Consider the following 22,882-nt stretch of genomic DNA (forward strand, 5'->3'; position numbering starts at 1 on the left):
TGCTGGAATTTTATGTAATGCAAATAAAACACAAGAATATGTGCAAAATATAACTGTATAGAAAAAACAGAAGTTGGCTAATGGATTACAGGCTTGGCATCAGGGTATATAACAGCAGATATAAACCAGTTGTGCTGACTTTGATCAGATTTAGCCCCGATTTCACACACTAATGGGGAATTCCTGATTCACGTGCCATTGCATACTTTATCCATCCATTCAGTATCTTCATTTAATTTGTCCCTCTCCAATCTTTAGCACTGGTTTGACCAAATTTTCCTACCTGAGCTCTATAACAGTTGGTGCTTCTTTCTTTCAGGCTGATTCCAACAAGACCAGGATTGATGAGGCCAACCAGCGTGCCACAAAGATGTTGGGCAGTGGCTAAACTACAGCGAAAAGTGCTTTCACCCTATTTAATCCTTGTCACCCTAACCCCCCGCCCCCCCAAAAAAACAAACAAAAACAAACAAAAAAAGAAACCCTCAACCAAACCTATCCCTGCCCTTAACATCGACTCCTGGCGCCCTCTTCCTTTGCTTAGTAGCAGGCACTGCAAAATTATGCTTTTATTGTGATACTGATAGAGTTTTGCACACATGCACATATCACACGTTGCTCTGCTCGCCCATCCAACTCCTGCATCACTTCCAGTCCTTGTTGTCAGTGTTGTTCTGTGATGTTGCTCATCTAATTTTGTTTAAAAAAAATAGTTACACAACCACCAGTCAAACTCTTTCCATGCTGTACATAGTGTTTCTTTAATGGTTTCAGTGATTTAGATCACATGTCCTGTTTTCTTCATCATTCTTTCTTTTTTTTTTAAAAAAAGTATATGTGTAAGATAAGTTGTATGTACCCCCCGTTTCAAAATGTCCTTCACTCATATCAGTATTCTGGTGTTGTCACACAGTGTATTCAACAGTTAAGATGTTGTGATGCTACAGTACCAATAAGGCCACAGTGATTTGAAGTTACCAAATGAACATGCAGCCTTTACTGTTTATTATTAAGGCTACTGTTTAAATACATTTAATGGCCATAGTTGACCAAGTGTCTGGGCCATTTGGATGAAGATGTGGCTTTCTGGTCAAGACTATACACTGGTATTTTATCAACTCAATTAACAGAGCAGTCTTAAAAGAATATAATGCCATTTCAGACTTAAACTGTATAGAACAAGTATTTTTCCTCAGGGAGCAAAATCTGACCATTTAAAAACAAAAGCAAAATGTTTGTTTAATGCATTGAAATCTATAAAAGCCACCGCTTATAAGGCTTGGTGTGTAGGTGAACAACTGCAGTTTCTTATGGTCTGAATAGCATCATTGATAATCAGACAAATATTAGCATTAATCACAGTGAATGTACAAGGATGTGAGGCTTTGATGGAGGTCAGAGGTCAAGCAATCAATCCAACAACTTATTCACGTACCATGCTACAATTTATTCATGATCCAACCCTAGCAATATAAAGTAGTGCATTAAACGTATTATGCATGTCCATCTGCTGCTAGAAAACACAAATTAATTCAGTTAAACAAGCAAATATACCCTAACATGGAAACCGCATGCTACTATGTAGGCCACACAGAGGAGGGACCCGTATTTATCTGCAATGGTGCCACTCTTTGTTTCATGTCTCTTACCTTTCCAAACTGTGACCATCACTGTAAAATAAAACCTTGGAAAATGCCAATAAAACTATCATAACTGTAGAATCATACTGAGTTTTCTTCCTTTTTTTGGAACAGAGTGGAGGTGGTGAGAAAACAGTTTGAGTAATGGCGTTAAATGTCTGCAGTGTTACACTACACACAAGTTAACACCTAATCTGAGTGTGTGAGTTGGTTAACAATTGTAGTAGCATTTTCAGATTCTGTATTTTTTATGTCTTTCTTCAGAATAAAGTACAATAATTGTTATGCAAGGAATCAGAGCCACAGTGTAATTGACATGTATGGATTTTATCTGGAATAGTTGAACAGTGTACTCCATCCCTTGCCCTATGAGCTGGGGTAGGCTCAAGACATAGGCTTAAGAGAATAAATGAACTCAGAAGTTTTGGCTTCTTGGAAACATTTTGAGGTTTCATGATATCTGTATCATCTCATTTTTCACTTTATGGTGAATTTTTGAATTTCTATTCTTATTCCAGATGACTTTACATAAGAACAGTAACTTAAATTGTAAAGACTCTTATAAGAGTCTAATATCATTTCAAACTCATATGGGAACATGAATGTTCTGTGTAAATCCAATTTAAGAAAATGTTTTTTTTTTCTGCTGCTGTTCCATGGTGAGGTCAGAGGTCAGGGAGCTTATCTAATTACATGTTTAAAGGAATTCTGAAATTGAGGCTAAATGCCTAAAGATACAACGTCAACATGGATATTTACAGAGAAAAGAAGAAAATAAAAGCCTGACTTGGATAGAGAAAGATAGAAAGAGACAGGCAGAGACAGAGAAGGAAAGATGTGCAGCAACACATTACACTAATGGACATCTACTGTGGTGCTCTGGGCTTAGGGGGGATTACAGTTCACCGCGTCACTAAGAACACACACACACACACACACACACACACACACACACACACACACACACACACACACACACACACACAAACTTGAATCAACACATGACAGAGTAATCCACTGTACCTTAGTTACATCCACAGCAAAGGCCTGTCATGTGACTACAGACAACCCCCACATAAATCAGTATTTAAAAACTCTAAAGTATTTGATCATTTGTGTTTTGCATTGACATCTTCCACTTCTTTGACTTGGGCTGCACCTGCAGCCATACTAGAAAATTACTCGTGCTCTTACAACCAGAGGGCTAAAGAATATATTTTAAAACCAACAGCTCCCTCTGCTGGTGTTATAGGCCATTACCAGTGGTGTTACACTGTACCAACTTGAAATATGAATTTTAGTTTAGTAATTTACTAGTCTACTACACTATTAAATTAGTTTACTAGTCTAATATATAAAACTATTAAACTAATTTAGCTTATGAAGCCAAACTAGTTTGCTAGCCAAACTTCTGCTTAACTGATGTAATTATGGGACGGACAAATGATTTCGAAGATGGAACTGCCAGACAGGAGGAAAGGAGAAAGACCACGGAGAAGATTCGTGTATTTAGTGAAGGAGTACATGCAGAGGATTGGGCTGACAGAGGAGGATGATCGGGATATTGTGAGCATCGATACTCAGCTATGGCGACCCCTAAAGGAAGCAGCCAAAAGAAGATAAGTGAAAGCAAAAATTCAACGCAAAATTCGAAAATATAAAACTGTAATAACTTTTATTTATGCATATATGACTATATTGGGCATAATACTAATTTTCCATAATTGGAAAACGAAACTAAAAATAAAATGGAAACTAAAATGAAAAAAATATAAATGAGCAAGAAGAAAAAAATTCTTTTTAGAAATGTTATTGTTAAATCAATATATTTATATATTACTTTATAGTAGCAAAAAAAAACCCAAACAAAAAAACAACAACAACAAAAAACAAAAAAACAACAAAAAACAAATCGCTCACGTCAATGGCCTGGAGGAGGCATTCGGCTGGCTTCGTTCAGTCACGTGACCATGGCGCCCTCGTCGTGTCCTTCCGTAGGTCCAGAGTACCCCTTTCTAGCACGTACAGGACGGTTAGTATCCAGTGCGGTAACATGTTCCGTGCCGTTTTCCGACTGTCAGCTTCAGGAGCGCGGAGTCTGACTCGGTCACGACCCTGCTACTCAGGTAGGACCGTCTGCTTTGCACCTTACTTGAAATTAAACAAACTGTGTGATAAATTAAGTAAAATGGGCTCGTATAGCTACCCAGCTAGCTTAGCTAACCCTGTGTGCTTGTATGTAGCTAGAAGCTAATATGGGGTGACATTGAATTAAAGTTGTGACCTGCTGTGTTTAAGGGTCTGAAATTAAAATAGTCTGGTGTTTTCACCTTTCGTTGTGTGATTTAAATATTGAGGCGCGAAGTGAATTAAAGCGTAAAAGTCACGACCTTGCGATGACCCTCCTCGGTTTGTTTGAGAGAGTCAGCGTCCGCAGTTTGCACGCAGCTCATATCAACACGTTGGACTATGGTCAAAATTGAATGCAAATCACAATGCTACAGAGTTTGATCTAAGATTTACACCATGAGTATGTATTTTTGGCCTTTTTAATGCTGGTGTTCTCCTGAAATAACCGACCTGAGCTCACCTGTGCAGGTCATCTAATGTTAGTTGACGGTATATGGCAGACGGGTTTAGAACATTAATGAGTGCTATGTAAAAAGTTAATCATTATTCAGGATTGTTGGACTAAATAAATGGAGGCATTACAGTATTTGGTAGAAGTGGTTTTCACTATCTGTCCTTCAGTTAGTTTAAGAAGGTGCTCTGCTGCCTGTCCAGTAAGCGGTGCAGAGGGTCATCTGGATTATCCATAATGCATAACAGTTTGTTCAGTGACCTCTTCTCTACGACAAATTCTTAGTTTGCTGGCTTCCTACACTGGAAATAAAGAAACTGAAACCAAACTCGTTTACGTCTTCAAATGTACACGCAAACACCAGCTACTGTGATCAAGGCGATGTAGCAATAAATTGCATGACCCTATTTTACTTTACTCCCTCAAAATGTGTAACGACTACTGTTGTGCGTGTTTTCACTCTTTCTGTAATGCCGCTGGAATTTATAACTTTGGTACAGTACTTTGAGTTCTGTTTCTGTGTATAAAATGCAATTTCATACCAGAGTATAAATGAAAAGGAATTGGAAGGTTTTTGACAATGTGCCCTTGTTCAAAAGCCTCTGAGGTTGCATTCAGCCAGAGTGAAAAGTGATAAGAAGCAGCACTGTTAATGATAAGGCCATGCGAAGAGCAGTGGGGCTTTGAGTACTGTGGGGAAAAAATCAGTTTAACAGCAAAATGAACATATTGTTTTAAAATATATTGTTTGTTAAAAATGCTTTTGATATCTATTTAAAAAGGTAAATGTTTATTACTATGGTTCAGCACCAAGATGCACTTCCTGTTCATTTGTAGATGCAGACATTGTTTTTAACTTGTGGTAGATCATTACATTAGGTAATTTTACAGTGTATTCCAAAAGTTTAAAATGTCACTGTGTGTATGTTTGATTAAGGACCTGGAATGTTTTATTTACTTTAAGTATAATACAGTGTTTTAGAACTTTCTTTGTCTCGGGTAACAAAAAAAATAAATGTATGTTTTTTTTAAGTCCAAATTAGTTCAGTTTTAAACTGTATTATTTATGTATGTATGTAATACAAGTATGTCCTTGAAACTTATTTATTGAATCCTTTTTTCAAGCTCCCTTGGCCTCCAGGTGCTACTCCCATGGAAAGGTGGAGACAGATGAGGAGTTTGATTCCCGTTGGGTCACTTACTTCAGCAAGCCTGACTTAGATGCTTGGGAACTCAGGAAAGGTGACTTTGAGTGGATTATTTTTGTATTGTTATAGTTCAAATGAGGGTTACTCTAAAAATCATAACTTTAAAATGACGTTGCTACTTCTGTAAACTAAACACACACACAGGAATGAACACCCTAATTGGATATGATTTGGTACCTGAACCCAAGATCTTGGATTCAGCATTAAGAGCTTGTCGGAGGCTGAACGACCTGGCCAGTGCCATCCGCATCCTTGAAGCTGTCAAGGTGTGTAAGACTCACTTCAATAAAATATGCCATTAGAGGAAATGAAGTCACATAAATCGTAGTCTTTGAGATTACAATTGGATGTACGCCTTGTTAGGATTTTTTTGTGCCTTACAGCTGATCACATTTTTATCTTTATCTTAGGACAAAGCAGGCCCCCATAAAGACATCTATCCCTACCTGATCCAAGAGCTAAAGCCCACCCTCACAGAACTCGGCATTTCAACACCAGAAGAGCTGGGAATTGACAAGTTGTAGATTATCAAGGTGAGACTGCACCATACTGCAGCATGCTACCTGGATGGGCAGTGTGGATTTTAAAAAGAATTGCTTCAGGCATTAGTAACTGATGCTGCCCAGTGCTACCTCGAACTGTGCATTTGCATGCTGTTCTACTTTATTGCACAATATTATTGCAGATTATGTGGCCCGTTACGTACTTTCGATTGCAAACTTGTTTTGTTTCTCTTTCCTCAGGTTATTAGATGTATAAAGAGATGAGCTTTCCCGATTCTCTCCATGCTGAATTGCCTATATTGTTTAAATCCTAGCTGTCCTGTGGTGTACAAAATAATGGACCTTATAAATAAACTAGAAATTGATGATGTGTGCTTGTTCTTTGTCTATGACTAATACATCCTTTGATGTACTTAATTACACCTTCATAAATATCTGATGTGAAGAATAGATAATAACCAGCTGAACTCTATTTAAAAGGATAGGAACTGTAGCATTTTTTTTTTTTTAAACGGATGGTCATGATGAATTCGATGAACCAGTGTTTTAGATTTTAGTCAGTCCTTAGAGTACCCATGTTTATTGCCTATAAATTAAAAAAAACAACAACAACAACAAAAAAAAACCCCACTCCAAAACCTCCAGGGTCGCAAGCAAACAGGAGGCTGAAGACGATCAAAGGAGCAAAAGAAGTGTGTGAGCAAAATCCATTTTAGTGAATCAGAAGACTCCCTGATGGCTGCAGATCCTGACTGTAGACTATGCAGAGCTGGGCTAGTAATTACATCTCAAAGAGAGCAATTAATTTGTATTTTGAACTGTTTCTCATTCTCATATTTTTATATATTATATACACAGATGAAACCCTAATGAAAATGTAATTTTTAAAGTAATTCCCAAGTTAAAGAATTTTAAGTGTTTCCTTTTGCTCCTCTTGCTTTCTAAAGAAACCTAGTTTAGATATGCTATGTTAAAACTCAAAAGTTATTTTTAATAATAAAATATTTCTATCCAGGTATTTAGGTGTATATGTAATACAAATGTAGACTTTTTATTTTTCACTTGGTCACAACCGTTTTAGACCTCTCTCTGGGCTCTTATTTTTGCCCATCAGGTGGCGATGAGAGGCTAGAAATCATCCTGGTTTTATTTTGAAGTTTCTGAATCCCGGAAGTAGTATGAAACCTGTCCCGCGAGAGCACAGCTAGCTAACAGAAGTTCCTGTTTGCTTATGGACTAAAAGTCCCTTCCCAATGGGGCAGCTGTCAACATGGGTGTGTTGCGGCGTAAACTGTGACAACTAAAGCCAAGATGATGAACGACATTTTGGAGGAGCCGGAGAAGGACTCCCTGCTGGAGGCACAGCAGGATTCGCAGGGTTTGTCGGTAATGTCAGCTAAACCTAGCTAACGGGGGAGGATAGCTAACTAGCTTAGCTTTTGATTTTTGACATTTCGCTAATTGGGAAATCATTTCAAAATCATTATAAGGATGAACAAGACTTCGTTGATAGACCTTAATAAGTGTGGGAGAAATTAATGGAGAGTGAGTGAAATGAAAAATTATCAGAAGTATAGCTGTTTTTGCAAATCGAAAGGACTAAAACTATAGATTTTAATTTCTCTTCTATTCTTTGGCTGCTGCAATGTAATAGACAGCCCTGGGGAGGAGCTGGAGCTAAATCAAAAATGAATCCAAACGAGATTCGTTGCAATATTAAACATATTACCGGTAACTAATTAATTCAGTTTCTATTTCTGTTTTAAGATAAGATAACTCTTTATTGTCATTGCATTATTTTGTAAATAATAGCACTAGGATATTTTTCTAAAAAGATGATTAATTACAATAATATTTGACTGGTGTACAGTACTGTGCATTTGTCTTGGGTAGGTTCTCATTTCTGTATATTGTTCTGCAAAAATGGGAAATAGTTGCAGTGATTTTTTTTTTAAACTTGTGCAAGTGTGCATGAAAATAAGGCTGTTGCTTGGTCTGAAATACACTGGGAAGCCATGTTGGGAGAAAATCCTCCTGAGTTTCTGTGACAAACCTGCTACATAAAATACAGCAGTGCTGTTACAGTTTTGATTCTTTCTTCCTGGTTGGTGACTGGCATTCATTCATATGCATCTTTGCTGATTTGACAAAAGTCCAACTGGGATAACCGCATGTTTTAAGAGCTTTCTTTACACACCTATATTACTTTTCTTTCTGTCGGTGCTATAGAGTGCTGGCTATCCCAAGTTTGTGTTTCAGTGGCTGGTGGAAAGTGTGTGTTTCCAGTAAACTTAAAGGTTTAGGCTTCTATCCTCCTCAATGATCACATCACAGACAAGGGACAATAACCTATTATCCTTCGTATCCTCCCTGGTGAACCTTGTTTTTATCCACTGTTGATTTGTTTGGTATAGGCTTCTACTTGTTTTTTGACCCAGTTGTCATCCATGTATCAGTACCAGTGGCTAGGTGTTATCCCTTTGAAGGAGCCCAAAGCTTTAATTTCCACTTCCTCTGTGTAAAGGTTATGTACAATGGGTTATAGGGGGAGCCCATGGTACATCCGTGCTTATGTCTGTAGCAATTCTAATTGTTTTTGATACATGTGGTGGTAAGGCAAAAGTGTACTGCAGTGCAAATCTGATTGTAAAGCTGGTTCTGTTGTGTAAGGAACTTTCTTTGCTCTTACTATACTCATTTAATGACTGTCTCCAATGCCTCGGTTGTAGGCAGGTATACAAACGAAAAGGTAGACAACATAAAAGGACCCTATGGTTTAATCTGGAATGAGTGCAAGTTTGCGGACCTTGTTGGTGAAGTCAGTGGAGTTTTTGAACAAATGTGTTTTTTGTAACAGGCTACTGATAAGAAATTGGTTTTTCTTATGTGTAGATGCAACACTATTTTATACCTTAAGTTAAGTGTTTTTCATGGTTGAATGTTTCATAAGTCTGTGTGAAGTGGTTTTGAAAAACTTTGAAAGACCTTCAAAAGCTGAGAGAACTGTTGCTCAAGACATGTGAAAAGATTAGAAGACAGCTTCTTGGAATCAAAATACTTTAAAAAAAATGAGTGGTGTTTCAAGACTTTACACGGTGCTGTATATCTTGTTCTGTCCTTTTGTTCCACCCTGTTATTGTAACATGTAAACCATTTTATCTTTTCAGTGATTTTCACCATATAAAGGACAGTCACTTCATTTCATTGTACAGTACATTGTATTTTGACAGTGAAGCTGATGATTGAGTAATTTATTAAGTAAGATACTGATTGTGCTTTCAATTTTTGAAACTTAAGGGGCCAAGTAGTGGCACAAGACCTAAGAGCATAGATGGCGGCATCAGGCCTGTGGAAAAAAGAGGACCTTACATCATGTCCAGAGCGCCAGCCATCCATCTCAAACTACGTAAGTATTTCCTCACCTCAAACAGTTGGTGGCATAAACACGTCAATTTTATCTCTGTCTGTAGGTCACCAGTCCTCCTGTGATTGTTGTTTTTATGAGGTGATTTATGCTGATGTGCATGAATTGTGTTGAATGTGCACCTAGCAGGAAAACAAATCCTGAGTCATATGACACTGTTGGGCACTCTCAGCTTAACTTGGCCACAAAATATCTTCCTCTTCTTCTTTTTTTTTTTTTTTGTTTGTTTTAATGCAGTCCTGCCTAGGGGCCTTAAGATCTTAGCCTTGTCTTTTTTTGGGGCCCTGTCCCTTGCACAGAGTTTCTTTTGGATTTTCTAAATCTTGTAATGATACCCCGTACAATGTACAATAAGACTCTCATCTTATGTTTTTCACAGAGTGGTAAACCACTGCCAGTCTGCCTCTCCCTGGGATGTTCTTTATATCCAAAGTCATGTTACTTATTAACTAAATAGATGTTAGACATTTCATTGGATACAAAACTTTTCTAGTCAATGGTTCATACATCTCAATTTATTTTTAAAAGTGTATAGGAGTGTTTTTAGTCTGACTCACTATGAAATTCGTAGGTGTTATGAAAATGGGTTATAGGTTATATAGGTTAAATTTTTCTGCCTGTGTAAACTGTCAGTGTTTACTTTCATTCTCCACTCCCTCTATGGTCAGTTCTGCCCTAACAAAAATGTCTTTTGTTATCTCAAGAGAAACACAGGGAGATGGCGAGGAAAGCGCTGAAGAAGAAAGCTCTCTCACCGGGGCCTCCAGTGACGCACCAGCCCAGACAGGGAGCCAAGAGGTCAGAAGAAAAGAATATCAGAGGAAGCAGCTTTTTGTGATGTCAGCATAATGAAGATGAACTGTGATTTATTATTTTAATGTTGTTTCTGGTTGTCTTTTGGGTTTGTTTTTTTGTTTTGTTTTTTTAGGATGGTGAAATATAACAAGGGCTATGCTGCTTTGAGTCAGCACGCTGAGGATACTTTGGTTGCAATTGACTCAGACAGGTATGGTCAAACCTGGTATTCATGTTATTAGGTTAAAACAGTAGTACACTAAGGACTAACGGTCTGGTGTTATCATTCAAATCCTTACCTACTTAACTCTGTCCAAAGAATGTAAGATGAATCAAGATGTTAAACTCATTTAGACGTTAAATGACCACCATATGTCATATCTTGCCAATTCAGGTTAGTGTCTGTAAACCTATACTCTACAATCTACAATCTAAAATGTAAACCTGTTAAAAAAAAGTCAAAAGGCTTTTAGTAGACAGTTGAATTTTACACATCAAAATGACTGAATTTATTTATGTATGTGTAAATTTACGTTTATATGCAATCATAAGGCAATGTCTTTTTCAAATCGTCAAAGAGAAAGCACACCATTTCAAATATTAAACAAACCAGAACACTTCATAAATTACAGTTGCACTGTTAGGTTTGATATTTATTTATAGGAGTTTTGAACTCTTCCAGCAAGCTCAAAACATTAACATATAGTGCATTATGATTGGTGTTTGGGTCCTTAAAAGTGGAGGAATCTAGAAGAGGTAAAATCACAGCAGCTGTTTGTAAAAGACAAGCGATTACATAGAATAAGATGTGGGTATTTGTCCAGTATAGTTTTGTAAATAGAAAGTATACCAGTGCTTCTGGGCTAATGAAGGCCAAGAAGCCAGATTATAAAGTACACCCATGATGTGCGATCGATAATGAATTTGATATAAACTGTAACACAGAATATACGAATGTAGTCCAAAAGCAACAGCATGTATGCATATAAGTAAAGTTACTATAATGAATAGCGTTTAATAACTTGGTCTGTACAAGTATTTTCCTAACTGTTAAATTAAAACAGGCCCATTTTCTGTAATTCAGTCTAACCTTAATTTTCTTCACTGGGTTCTCAATTTGCTTTCTAAAATTGTGCCTCCTAAGTTATGAAGAATCTGTCCTTCATGTCTTAACAGTGATGAGGAGATTGATTTTGAGCAGTATTCCTCTGGATACTCTTCAGCTGAGGTGAGTTATTTCCACAGGACATTTTTTAGATTCTCTTTGAATCTGTTAGCATTGTGTCAAACTGGTTGGGTGACTTTTAGCCACAGCATGCTGAACTATAGTTTATGTTCTTATCAAATCTGGCTTTTTGATTTTTGTTTTAATTTTAGCTCCCTGCCTTGGTGCTTTGGTGCTTTTTTCACAAACACATTCGATTGACTTGTCAGCACACGCCACTGAAAGGAGACCACTGAACACACTACCCTTTGCACCACCAAATTACATGCAACCTTGGGATTTTTTTTTTCTTCATTAGCCTTCAAATCTCTCAATGAATACAGAAGAGAGACTTACCACAAAGCAAGAAAGCACGAGATAAGGCTAATCAAAAAGGTATTGGCTGAAGCACATGATTATTATGCCAACAAAGGTCATTCAGCAAGCAGCTCATTTACAGCTGCACCAGAAATGCATCAGACATTCACAACTGGTAGCAAATTGTTTTTTGTTTGAATTTGTACGCGTGCTAGAAACGACATGTACTGAGTACATTTGTGAATAAATGTGAGAATAAAGGATAAGTTTTACTTCTGTTATTTGTCTTTCCCAGGCACTGAGTCTCGTGATTTAAGATTATTATCTTGGTTTGTACTTTGTGGCAAACTCTGTCTTGTTCTATTCTAACAAGACATACAGAGACTGAGTCATAAAATCTGGAAATAACTTGGCATGTTTCACTTCCAGTTCCTTCCTCTTGAGGTTGGTGGGTTTTTTGAAGGTTTTCTGGTGACAAAAGCTTTAGACACTTTCAAGTTTACTGTCCAGCATGCAGGATGCAAGTAGATACCCCCATCGTGAATTTGGACCCTTTTACATGTCCCAGAAGTGTTTGCTAAAGAAGACTTCAGAGGTTGTCAGCTATAATGGATACAATACAGCTGAATGACTTCCACATTGTCACCACAATGTTTCTGACATTAGTGTTTTAAGTTTGATCAAGGCTGCATTGATTTTTTTTTTTAAAGATTTACATTCCAAAACGAATATAATAAAGTAACATAACAAAATAACATAACAACACTTCCAAGCTGGCTTACAAAACTATGTGCTAAATGGACTGGTACTCATCAAGAGCCAGGGAATCAAATCATATGCCTTCTGTTTAATAAATGAACTGTTCTACTTCATGAGCACAGCCTCTCACAGAGTGCAGAAGCCCTTGATAGACTTGCCTTTAAATATGTAATTTTCAGGGGGGCAGACTTTCCATGTAAAAATTCATTAAGTAACATTATTTTTAAGTGGTTACACTAATCTGGTTGCATCACATCTCACTTATATTCTGTCTTTGCTCTCCAGATCCATCCTGATTTGAGCAAGCAGCTGCTTCAGGATGGCTATCGCCTGGATGAGATCCCTGACGATGAGGACCTGGACCTGATTCCACCCAAAGCCATGGGCTCCTCTGTGTGCTGCTGCTCTGAGGGCCCGTCCTGCCCCATACAGTGATGTCAGTGCAGTGACTCAAATCTAACAAAGTCTTGGCTCCTGCTTCAGCTTACTTTAATGACTGGTGCCTGACGCCTTCTTTGTCACGCAGCTCCACTGCTGCACTGCTAGAGGACTTCCAGCTCTAAAGCCAAACACCTCTTCATGCAGGACTGCGTGCACTGAGATTGCTCAACCCCCTTTGAAAATGCAGGTGGACGTGAGAACAAGCCTTATCCACTGTGACCCCAAAGCTTGACCTATTTTTTTATTTATTCTTTTTTTCTTTTGTTTCTTAAAAAAAAAATAGGACTGTGTGAAATGCTAACTACACTACTGCTCCTAACAGATTAATTCAACATTTAGGATGATGCCCTTGTTAACCCAAGGATGAACTGGTTACTGTCTTTTGTAATCAGGCAGTTACTTGTGCAACCCTCTAAGCATGACATGCATACAGATATGCTATACAGTCTTACTGTTTCAGCTCTTTGGTGAATCTGCATTACCCAGTTATCAACCAACAGCTACATGAAGTAATTGCACCTTGTTTTATCAATGACATTCCCAGATCACTGAAGTATTAACTTTTTTTTTTCTTTAAAATTACATTTGAGTTTTATTCCTAAATGAAATGGCCACCACATAAATAGTCATGTCTCAACAAAAATAACTACTTACAATCTGAAAAATATAGTTTTTAAGTGGACTCATTAATAACACAAATAATCACTATAAAAGGTCACTACGTTTTACAAGTTGTAATTGAGAAAACTGCGACAAACCGAGGAGGACTAAGCCATCATCTCCTTAAAAAACAAAAAAACAAAAAAAAGGTCATTGGACAGGATTGGATAAGGAGAAAGTGAAGCATACTAGTATTCTAGTTGGCAAATGCCACACTGCTGTTTAAGGCACAGCTGTGAGCAGATGGAATAAAGTGCTTTGATAGAAGAACACATGACATTTAACTACATTTGGACTTCATAGAAGTCATTATGTGACATTTGCATTTCAGTTTTTTTTTATTCGATATGCATTAAGTAACATGGTGTGGTTGAGAAAAATTCAAATATGGATTTATGTTAAAAACTTTTGTGTTCAAAGATGGATATGTAGCATTTTGGTTTAGAGCCTCATTCAGGGTATGATTCAACTAAGAGTTACTTTATTTTATTTATATATATATATATATTTGTCATTATTTGTTGAAGACACTAACTATTGTGACACGATAACATGACAGCAGATCACCATTAGAATCAAACTTTTAGTCCAGCCTTATGTTATTTTATTAAGCTTATACTATATGTTGGCCTCATTTTCTGTGTTATGTGTTGCTGATGCCTACATAATGGACACACTTATGTACTGAAAAAAATTAAACTGGAAGACAATTTTTCTTTTTCCACTTTTAAAAATGTATGTGTTCACTGACATGCTACAGCCTGGGTGATATTTTACTGTTAACTGTTTGAAACCGTAGTAAAAGGAAAAGATGTTAAATGTCAGAGTAAGTGGTAGTGATCACTTCTCAGGAGATTTATTTGTGTGTATGTGTGTGCATGCGTGAGTGATGGATGGATGGGTGGGTGTATGATCATAAATAGAAATGATTTGGTTTTCCACTTACATTCACGAAATAGAAATTAGGAAACTGCACAACGAGTCAAGTGCAGGGAGGACATGTGGCTGCTATTTTTACTGAGATACTGGCCACTCTGTTACTTCCTTTGCTGTGATGTTAACTCTCAGTGGTGTGAATAAATGATATAGCATACCACTTGATCAACATAACAAATTGAGGACTGGAAAAGTGACATTTTTGTGCAATGACAAAGTAGGAACCTTGGTTTGTACTTTACAAAGTTGGAATCAGTTCCTTTTTTCCCCTTACACCTTTGCACTGTAAGGTGTTAGAAAATCTTACCTTACTAGTATTTGTCACGCACACCATCTCCTCCCAGCACTACTTGGTTGTAATGTGGTTGTTTAAGGAATAAAAGCTGATTCTACTATAACACTTAAGTGTGAGTTACTCGATACAGGTGTGAACTAAATGCTTTATAATGGACCAGCTGAATTTATAGTGTATTGACGCCGGCCCTGGCTCTGCACGTTCTTATGTACATACAATTTTGCACTTAACACCAGTGGTCAGTAGCAAGTACACTTGACTCACCTGTACTATGCAACTATTGGGACAATCTGTATGGTGTACATCCCTGTGATGAGATAGTGTTGTTGCGTGCAAAATGCAATAACAGGTTGTTTTTTTTTATGATGGTAAATGCTAATCTTTTTATTTGAATTGTATTGTTAATTGGTTTACATTAAAAAATAAAAATCAGTTGATTATGCTTATGTGTCTTATTTTTGATTAGCTATTATTAGTTGTTCTTTGGTAAATGGGTAGTAACCACTTGCCTGCTACTATGTGGATTTTCAAGATATTAAAACTCATGAACTCTTTAAAACTTCTCAAGGTTTCCTGTGATATCAGGCACGTAGACATTTGCAGCTTTAAATCCTGGATTTTTTTTGAGTCCTGGACCTTTATGGATTGGACATCCCACAGACTCTCAGTCAAAATAAGATTTGGGGAATTTGTAGAACAACCTTTTGTCATGTCCCTCAAAGATTTTATGCTACTGAACCATTGTTGCTCTATCAGAATACATTTTGTTCTTTCTTTTAGTGTTTAGCTACATTTACATTTACATGAATGTTACGTTTCATAGCAGAACATTCACCAGAATAGCACAGAGTTCTTCTGTGTTTTGCTGCCATTTCTTTTAGGTAAAAAAAACTGCAAACACACCTGAAACTGTCAGTGACACCTGGAACATCTCAGAGGACGCGCACATTTTGATCACAGTTTTCATCAATCAGTAATTAAAATAAAAAAATCCACGTTAGATGTTACTTTAATAATAATCAGCACAACAGCATCAATAGCCTAATTTGTTTTTTTCCCCTAACAGCCCTCCCCATCCTTATTTATATTAGTTTCACTTCATATTTTTCTCCAACTTGTCTGTGCCCCACCAGTGGGGACCCACCCAACCCCTCACAGTTTCAGAACCACTGCTGTCAGGAGATATTCAGTATTACAGACTGCACCTATCTGTGTCTTCACTGACACAGCTGACTACTGCAGTTGTTGTAGTTTTCACTCGTTTTTACTTTCATTCAGCACTTTTGTTTTCATTACTTTCCTCAGCTATCTTCACAAGAGACAAAGGAAAGACACAAAGCCCAAGGGGATCCAGCACATACAAATTTCTACTGCATGATGCAAACATAATTCACTGTTTTCAGAATAATGAAATGTATGTTGGGCCAGAGACACAGCGTTTAGCACTCTTTAATATGGTTATCAGCCCACCCTGTGCAGCTATAACAGCTTCAACTCTTCTAGAAAGCTTTCCACAAGTTTTAGGAGTGTGTTTATGGGAATTTTTGTCCATTCTTCCAGAACCGCATTTGTAAGATCAGACACTGATGTTGGGCAAGAACGCCCGGCTCGTAGTCTTCAATCCGATTCATCCCAGAGGTGTTCTATCGGCACTTCTATCAGCACTCTGTGTCGGCCAGTTAAGTTCTTCCACACCAAACTCGCTCATCCATGTCTTTATGGACCTTGCTTTGTGCACTGGTGTGTAGTCATGTTGGAACAGGAAGGAAATTGTCCAAAATGCCTTGGAATGCTATAGTATCAACAGTTCATTTCACTGGAACTAAGGGGGTGAGCCAAACTCTTTCAAATCAACACCATACAATAATCCCCACTCCACCAAACTTTACATTTTGCACAGTGAAGTCACACAAGTACCGTTCTCCTGCCAACCACCAAACCCAGAGTCATTCTTTGGATTTCCAGATGATTTTCTGTCTAGAGAACAGGTTTCGACTGCTCTAGAGTCCGGTGGTGGCGTGCTTTACATAACTGCACCTGATTTTTTGGTGGTGTGAGGTTTAAACGCAGTTGTTCAGCTACAAAAACCTATTTCATTACCGTAAGCTCTCTACACACTGTTCTTGAGCTAATCTGAAGGCCACATGAAGTTTAGAGGTCTGTAGCAAAAGTCCGCTGACCCTGCTACTGTAGTAGTAGGGTAAATATTTAGTAGTGAGAAAATTTCACAACTGGACTTGCTGCACAAGTGGCATCCTGTCACAGTACCACACTGAAATTCACTGAACTTCTGTGTGGGTTCTCAATCACCTAGGTCATTTTCGTCTAAGGGACTACCATGGAAAGAAAGTTTTTTGAAAGTTAAAGAAGTGGGTATTCGTCAGGGTTCAGAGGAATTAATGTACAACACAAACACCGAACCAACAGCCATCTACATATCTCAGTTTCAAAACACTTAAGCACCAAAGCCTTGTGACCAAAATGATAAAGAATAAAAGTAATATTGTTTATATATAGTTTTTGGTTACTTTATATAAAGTCTATTTTTTTTTTATTTCAGTTTACTATAAAATTTCCCCCAACACGTTTTAGTTCTTAGTTTAGTTTTAGTTAACTGTAATGGCCTCGGATCAGTTTACGAGCTAAGCAGCATGAACCATACACTGTCTGTGGTTTCCTCAAGGGGGTAGCAGGGAGCCACACTGCAATTTAATGATTATGCTGCGCTTCAACCTCAGCACAGCCCTGTCCCATTAACTTTTTGTAGAATTATTTTAAACCTTGCTTAATAATGGTTCGTGTTTTATTTTAAAAATTAATAGAACAGGTTGTTTTCTTTAAACGGGCCGACTTACTAACCGTCTACCTATTGAGAGACCAATATCCATGTGCAGAAAGATCAATTTCAAGCTTTAAAACTATCCATTTGTAACTGACAACATCCACATCTACTTGTGCTTACATTTTCATATATTGTGCCTGCATTTGGCACTTTAAAATCAGTTCAATACCTTCTGAAAATATACCAATTTGGTTCGAGTTTTTAGTTGATCTTATGCGAAGAATCGGAATTAACACATTACAGGTAAACGAGCTTAATAAAAGTGGTGAACTGAAAAGGGCTGATACTTGTTGCTGTCGCTGGGCGGGCCTAACGCTGTAGTGCGCCATGCTGGGGGTGTCAATTGAAGGCGAGGAAAAAAACCGACTGGGAGTTACCTCAGCGCTTTCCGAGATATGAGATCTGGCCGTTTTCCAGTCGGTGCACTTTTTTATTAAAGAAGAAAACCCCGAAAATCACGGGGCAAAAAAAAAAAGAAAGAAAGAGACGCACACGCATTTGAAGAGGTCACCCAGAAAAACAGCGTTCAGCGGCTTTCTGCCGGCGGATCAGTCGGAATCTGCGGTGTACGCTCGGAGTCTCTCTCCCCCAACCCCCCCGTGCGCGCGCGCGCGTGTGTGTGTGCGTGTGTTTACAAGTGTTTGAACGACTGCCAAAAGAAGAAGGGAGGAAAACGCCAAGGAAGGAAGGAGGGATGGTGGACAATTCAAGCAGTAGTAAGGCACAAATGGTGAGTCGGGGTTCTGCTTCTCGCCCTTTTGCACTTTCCTAAACGGCAGCGAGCTGAAAACGCTCCGATTGTTTTTTTTTTATTTTACGGTATTGGCTCGTTCAACGTTGTCAAATTCAAAGAAAAAAACTTTTTAGGGGTAATCTGACTTTTGGTAGGTTACTTTTATTTATTCATTTGATAGTTTTTCGACAACACTGTAATAACTTTATTCATTTTTCCCTAAAGCGTTGTTGCATATTTTGCATTTGTTGGGAGTATCCTGAAATCGTATCCAGGTTTGAGGTTGTGGCACCTCACTATATAAACGCGGAAAATGTGTTTTGCCAGTTTTTTTTTCTTCTCTTTTTTTCACTTTGATGGTTGTTTATCTAGTTTAGTTAAACTAGTAGTTAATCTAGTTTATCTGGATAACTACTTTTATGATTGTAGATACATGAATATCCGTTTAACTTTCTTACTAATACACACCTCTTACTGCGTTGTCGTTTTGACAAATTTTTGCAATACTTCCTTAAGAGCTTAGCAAAACTCAGGGTGGGTTACTGCATTTTAATTATTTCCTCTAATCTTAACAGAGATTTTTCTGTGGCTGGTTACTGTAATGTTTACTTTCCAAACTCTTTATGTAGATTAGTCCTTTGTGTAAAAGTTTGATTTGGCTACTTTCTAGTCTAGTATTTTTTTCTGCTTTTATTCATGCTCAGGTTTTAAGAGCTCCAGTTACCAGCGAGATTTTTGTAAATTTTTTTCAATTTCTTTATTTGGCTTAAAATAATTTAAATTTGTTGTTGGGATATTGTAGGTTTAAAAGTACACAAGCGTGTTACTTCTTTAATCTGAGGAAAATCATGTGGGTGAATTATCCAAATTTGTTTGAGTTAATGTTTAAATCGGGCTTCGTTGGCTCCACTGTAGCTTTCAGGAGTAATTAGGTTTCAGTATACAGTAAGTCATCCATGACTCCTCTCTTCCTCTCACAGCCCGGAATGTCTCAGGAGCCTGGTGTGGCCTTTCCTCCAAGCACCTCCGCAGGAGGAATGAAACTCGAAGCAGTGATGGAGCAGCTCCAGCGCCAGCAGCAGGCACGATTAGAAATGGAGCGCAAGGAGAGAAAGATACGAGAAGCCCACATCATGTACGCTCAGCAGGTTGCTGCCCAACAGGCCATCTTAGCAGCTGCCCGGGCTTCTGGAGCCAGCTTCATGGGGAAAGGCCTGCCTGGAGGCATCGCTGGTGGTGGATTGCCTCCCCGGGTGTCCAATCAGAGCAGTGTAGACTCAGACAGAGAGGATGACGAGGACAGAGGTCGGGATTCTGGAGATGAGGACGATGACAATGAGATGATGGAAGGGGATGAGGGCAGCGATGATGATGAGGGAAGCGCCAGTGGTCTGGAGTTCCTCCGCAAGCAAACCCTTGCTTTACAGCAGAATGCCTCGCGAATCCCAGCCCGTCCATTTGGCAGTTACTCTGCATCGGCTCCCCAGAGGGCTGCTTCCCCACCTGTTAGAGTGAAGCAGGAACCTGACGAGGGCCTGTCTCCTGCAGGGGCACACTCTGCTACTTCTCCTAATGGACAAGCTGACTGGGGCTTTGATGACCACTTTAGACAGGTTAGTATCTTGCCAGTTGTTGCCCTTCTTTCCACAGGATTTCCTTTGTAATCCATCTGATCCTATTATGTCCTTTCACAGTTATCTCATTCAAATGTGAGTATAAAACTTCAGAATTTAAAATTGTCCATCTTTCCTTAAATATTGCAAATCAAGGCAGAATTTTGTTTTGTTTTGTTTTTTTTATAATTTAAATTGTCACTATAGTTTACTGAGATCCCAATGAGTATGTCCTTATACTGCTTGTCAGTTTTCCATTTAGGGTCTTGTTTGTATTCTAAGTCCAGCCCCCTGCCGTGAGAGACAACTTAATCTTAACTGTGGCTTGAACCGCTCCAGGAGTATCTTTGTGAGTCCCTTCAAATCTCTGCGGAGGTTTGACCGCCGATTGGCTTTTGTGGCAAAAAAACCCAAAAAAAAACTACTAAGTGACTGCTGGCAGAGGGCCAGGCCAAGGCGCAATGTTTTCACGCTCACTAGTTCTCTCCCCACGCGCTCTCATTTTGTATGCCTCTCTCACTCTGTGTCCCTCTTGGCGCTTTGCTTGGGCTCTGGTTTGGCTCTGATCCAGGTAGTGGAGTCAGGCGAGACATAGCTGCTGTAAGGCTGTGGGTGGTTTGCTGGGTCAGTTGGAGGATTTCGGGTGGGTGGAAAGGTTGGATGTAGTACACAGCAGAAGCAGTCTGTCACACCCCACTCTCGCCTCCCCAAGAGTCAGGGCTCTGTGCCAAGTGTAGGCTACTTTCACTTGATAGTAAATATTGCCTCAGCACAGTCTTACTGAACTCTGGAATGCCAGCTGGGAACCAAGCCGAGCTGCATGTTTTAGCATCATGGCAGGTTAAAGAGAGCGCAGCAGGCTGCGGGTGATATAAAAAGCCTTAGCTGTGCAGTAGTTGGCAGTGTCGCAAATATATCTGTGCTCTATCAGTGGGCTGAGGGTGCTGGACTATCATGTGTCGGGATTTTATTACTGTCTATTTAAAGGTAAATGTCTTTGCATGGTGCTTCTCTAGTTCACATTTCCAAATTTAGCTTTAGAGCGTGTACATTTGGTAGTGACACGTAGAAGTGCCACAGCGTGAGATGGTGAGAGAAGCCAGTATATACATGTTGTGGAAGGAGGCACAACGTTGTTTATATTGTTCATTTGCTAAAGTCACCGGCTTCACATGAATCTTCACACTTTATTGAAGGGATGCTGCTGGGAGTGTTTAAATGGAGAATAAATGAAACTGTCTTTCTTATGTTCTTCAATATTTATTATTTTAAGTGCTGCTGAAATGTGCAAAACTTGGCAGTAGATGTCATTGGCAGTGTCAACACCAGCAGCCTTATTTTCTTTCGGGTTAATTTCCATGTCATGCCAGCATGAGACACCATTGACTGTCATCAGATGAAGGTAGCCTGTGGGTTTAATGGCCATTGTTCTGGTATCCGGGCTAAGGGGTACATTTCCAAGAAGCTAATAGCTGATTGTTTTCAGATTGGACAATGTCTTCCTCTCTTGCTCTTCCCATGGACCGCTTGTGTGCATCGAGCCATATGCTCGCTCAAATGTGATTGGTCAGTGATACTTTCATTATGAAAGAAAACCAGAAAGCCTGTTTTTTTTTCTTATGCCCATTGCCTATAGATTCTGCATAGTCATATACAGAATCTGTACACAGAAACACATTCCTGTTCCTGTTCTTATCAGGATAATTTTACCCTTACAGACACTCTCATTGATTCTACTCTGAATGAAACCAGGTATGTGTGCAATTAGTCAACTAGATCAATTTTTTAAAAAGTTGGTAAAAACTGTTTTTACTTCATTAATATACAAAGGCAGTTAACTGTTGGGTCTGAGATTTCATCCCCTGGAGGCGACAATGGAAATTTGTAAGCAAGCAAAGTTAAAATAACACAGTTGAACGGCCCCGCAAACAGTTGCACTTCTCGTGCAGTTATTTTAGAAAACTAATCGTTATATGTAGACTTTGTCAACATCAACTCTGGACAAGCATGTGAAGTTTTTTTTTTTTAATTTCTTTTTTTAAAAAGCTACTGGTATAGCAAAACTAGCATTAGCCACTCTCGGCAAACTACGCTGTTACACATGGGGCTAAGTCAGCAGCATTTAAAATGTTTTAGCAGCTTCAAAAGTCTTTTAAATACTAGAGTATTTCTACGAAAGACCTTTAACGTCTATTCTTAAAAATTGTGTTTTTTCAAATTTTCAAAGGTTTTCTTAGTGTTTTTGATTTTAGACTTGCCAATTTGTAAAACTTTCTACTCGCATTTCATTAACAAATTAGTCACTAGGAGAATCTTTGCTTAATTTGCAAGCTAATCTGCTAAGATAAGCAGGTATGAGCTTGTTTCAGAATATGCCTCTGGCATCAAGTGCTGCATTAATCTGAACAGTTAGAAGTGTTCATTAGATTATATATTTTATTAAATTAAATTAAACGACTATTTCTGGACGTGACTAACAGGCATATCAAAGTATGATTGTCATGTGACAAATCAAACATGTGACAAATGATGACTATATAGTTTCTGTTTCTGAATATATGTATAAAATTGGGCTTTCCTGCATTGTGTGGGATGTGTTTTAGTTCCAGATGTCAAGGTGTCAGAATGAGTGGATGAGTATTATTTGCAGGGATGAGCAGGCTTTGTCTCGGCATTGTTAGAGCTGAAGATCATAGCAGCAAAGTTGTTGCTGACCAGTGTCCTATCTGTGGCCTGGTGTCTTTTATTATAGAGTGAAGGCTGAGCCAGGGGGTTGGGGGAGGCATTATGGGACGAGAATTGGTCTGGCCTTTTTTTTTTTTTTTGTTTCCTCCCTTTTATCTTTCCTGTCATTATGTCAGCTCTGCAGTATTTAATGACGGCTCATCTCTTCAGGCAGTTTCAGGTTGCACCGCTGTAGGGGGAGGGGG

At 38.6% G+C, this 22,882-nt stretch overlaps 4 protein-coding genes across 5 annotated transcripts in view; all 4 read left to right on the forward strand.

Moving 5' to 3' along the window:
- The window catches only part of LOC102311629 (synaptosomal-associated protein 25-B), a gene marked incomplete in the record, with an annotated part of 37,810 nt that extends 36,092 nt beyond the window's left edge, over positions 1-1,718 (forward strand). The window contains 1 exon segment of the mRNA XM_042218157.1: positions 320-1,718. Coding sequence (XP_042074091.1) covers positions 320-388 — 69 coding nt within the window.
- A 1,891-nt stretch (positions 1,719-3,609) lies between these two features.
- LOC102311314 (cytochrome c oxidase subunit 5A, mitochondrial) lies at positions 3,610-6,302 on the forward strand. The gene is made up of 5 exons (XM_005913031.3): positions 3,610-3,766; positions 5,347-5,463; positions 5,574-5,695; positions 5,840-5,962; positions 6,173-6,302. Exons 1-4 carry the CDS (start codon positions 3,694-3,696, stop codon positions 5,951-5,953), a joined length of 426 nt encoding a protein of 141 aa, XP_005913093.2. The 5' UTR covers positions 3,610-3,693; the 3' UTR covers positions 5,954-5,962; positions 6,173-6,302.
- A 605-nt stretch (positions 6,303-6,907) lies between these two features.
- fam219b (family with sequence similarity 219 member B) lies at positions 6,908-15,206 on the forward strand. The gene is made up of 7 exons (XM_005913030.3): positions 6,908-7,318; positions 9,230-9,338; positions 10,061-10,154; positions 10,285-10,362; positions 11,328-11,379; positions 12,718-12,868; positions 12,959-15,206. The coding sequence occupies exons 1-6, from the start codon at positions 7,244-7,246 to the stop codon at positions 12,865-12,867; spliced, it is 558 nt and encodes a 185-aa protein (XP_005913092.1). The 5' UTR covers positions 6,908-7,243; the 3' UTR covers position 12,868; positions 12,959-15,206.
- Positions 15,207-17,827: 2,621 nt separating this feature from the next.
- Positions 17,828-22,882, forward strand: part of LOC102310481 (AT-rich interactive domain-containing protein 3B) — a 56,090-nt gene continuing 51,035 nt past the window's right edge. Inside the window, exons 1-2 of one of the 2 annotated variants that reach the window (XM_014333561.2) lie at positions 17,828-18,336; positions 19,320-19,952. In XM_014333561.2, the coding sequence (XP_014189047.1) occupies positions 18,301-18,336; positions 19,320-19,952 (669 nt within the window). In that variant the 5' untranslated portion in view covers positions 17,828-18,300. The other variant, XM_042218151.1, reaches the window with a different exon arrangement.

Source organism: Haplochromis burtoni, unplaced genomic scaffold, assembly GCF_018398535.1.
Source record: "Haplochromis burtoni strain Fernald_Lab_line unplaced genomic scaffold, NCSU_Asbu1 Contig_2, whole genome shotgun sequence".
NCBI lineage: Eukaryota > Metazoa > Chordata > Actinopteri > Cichliformes > Cichlidae > Haplochromis > Haplochromis burtoni.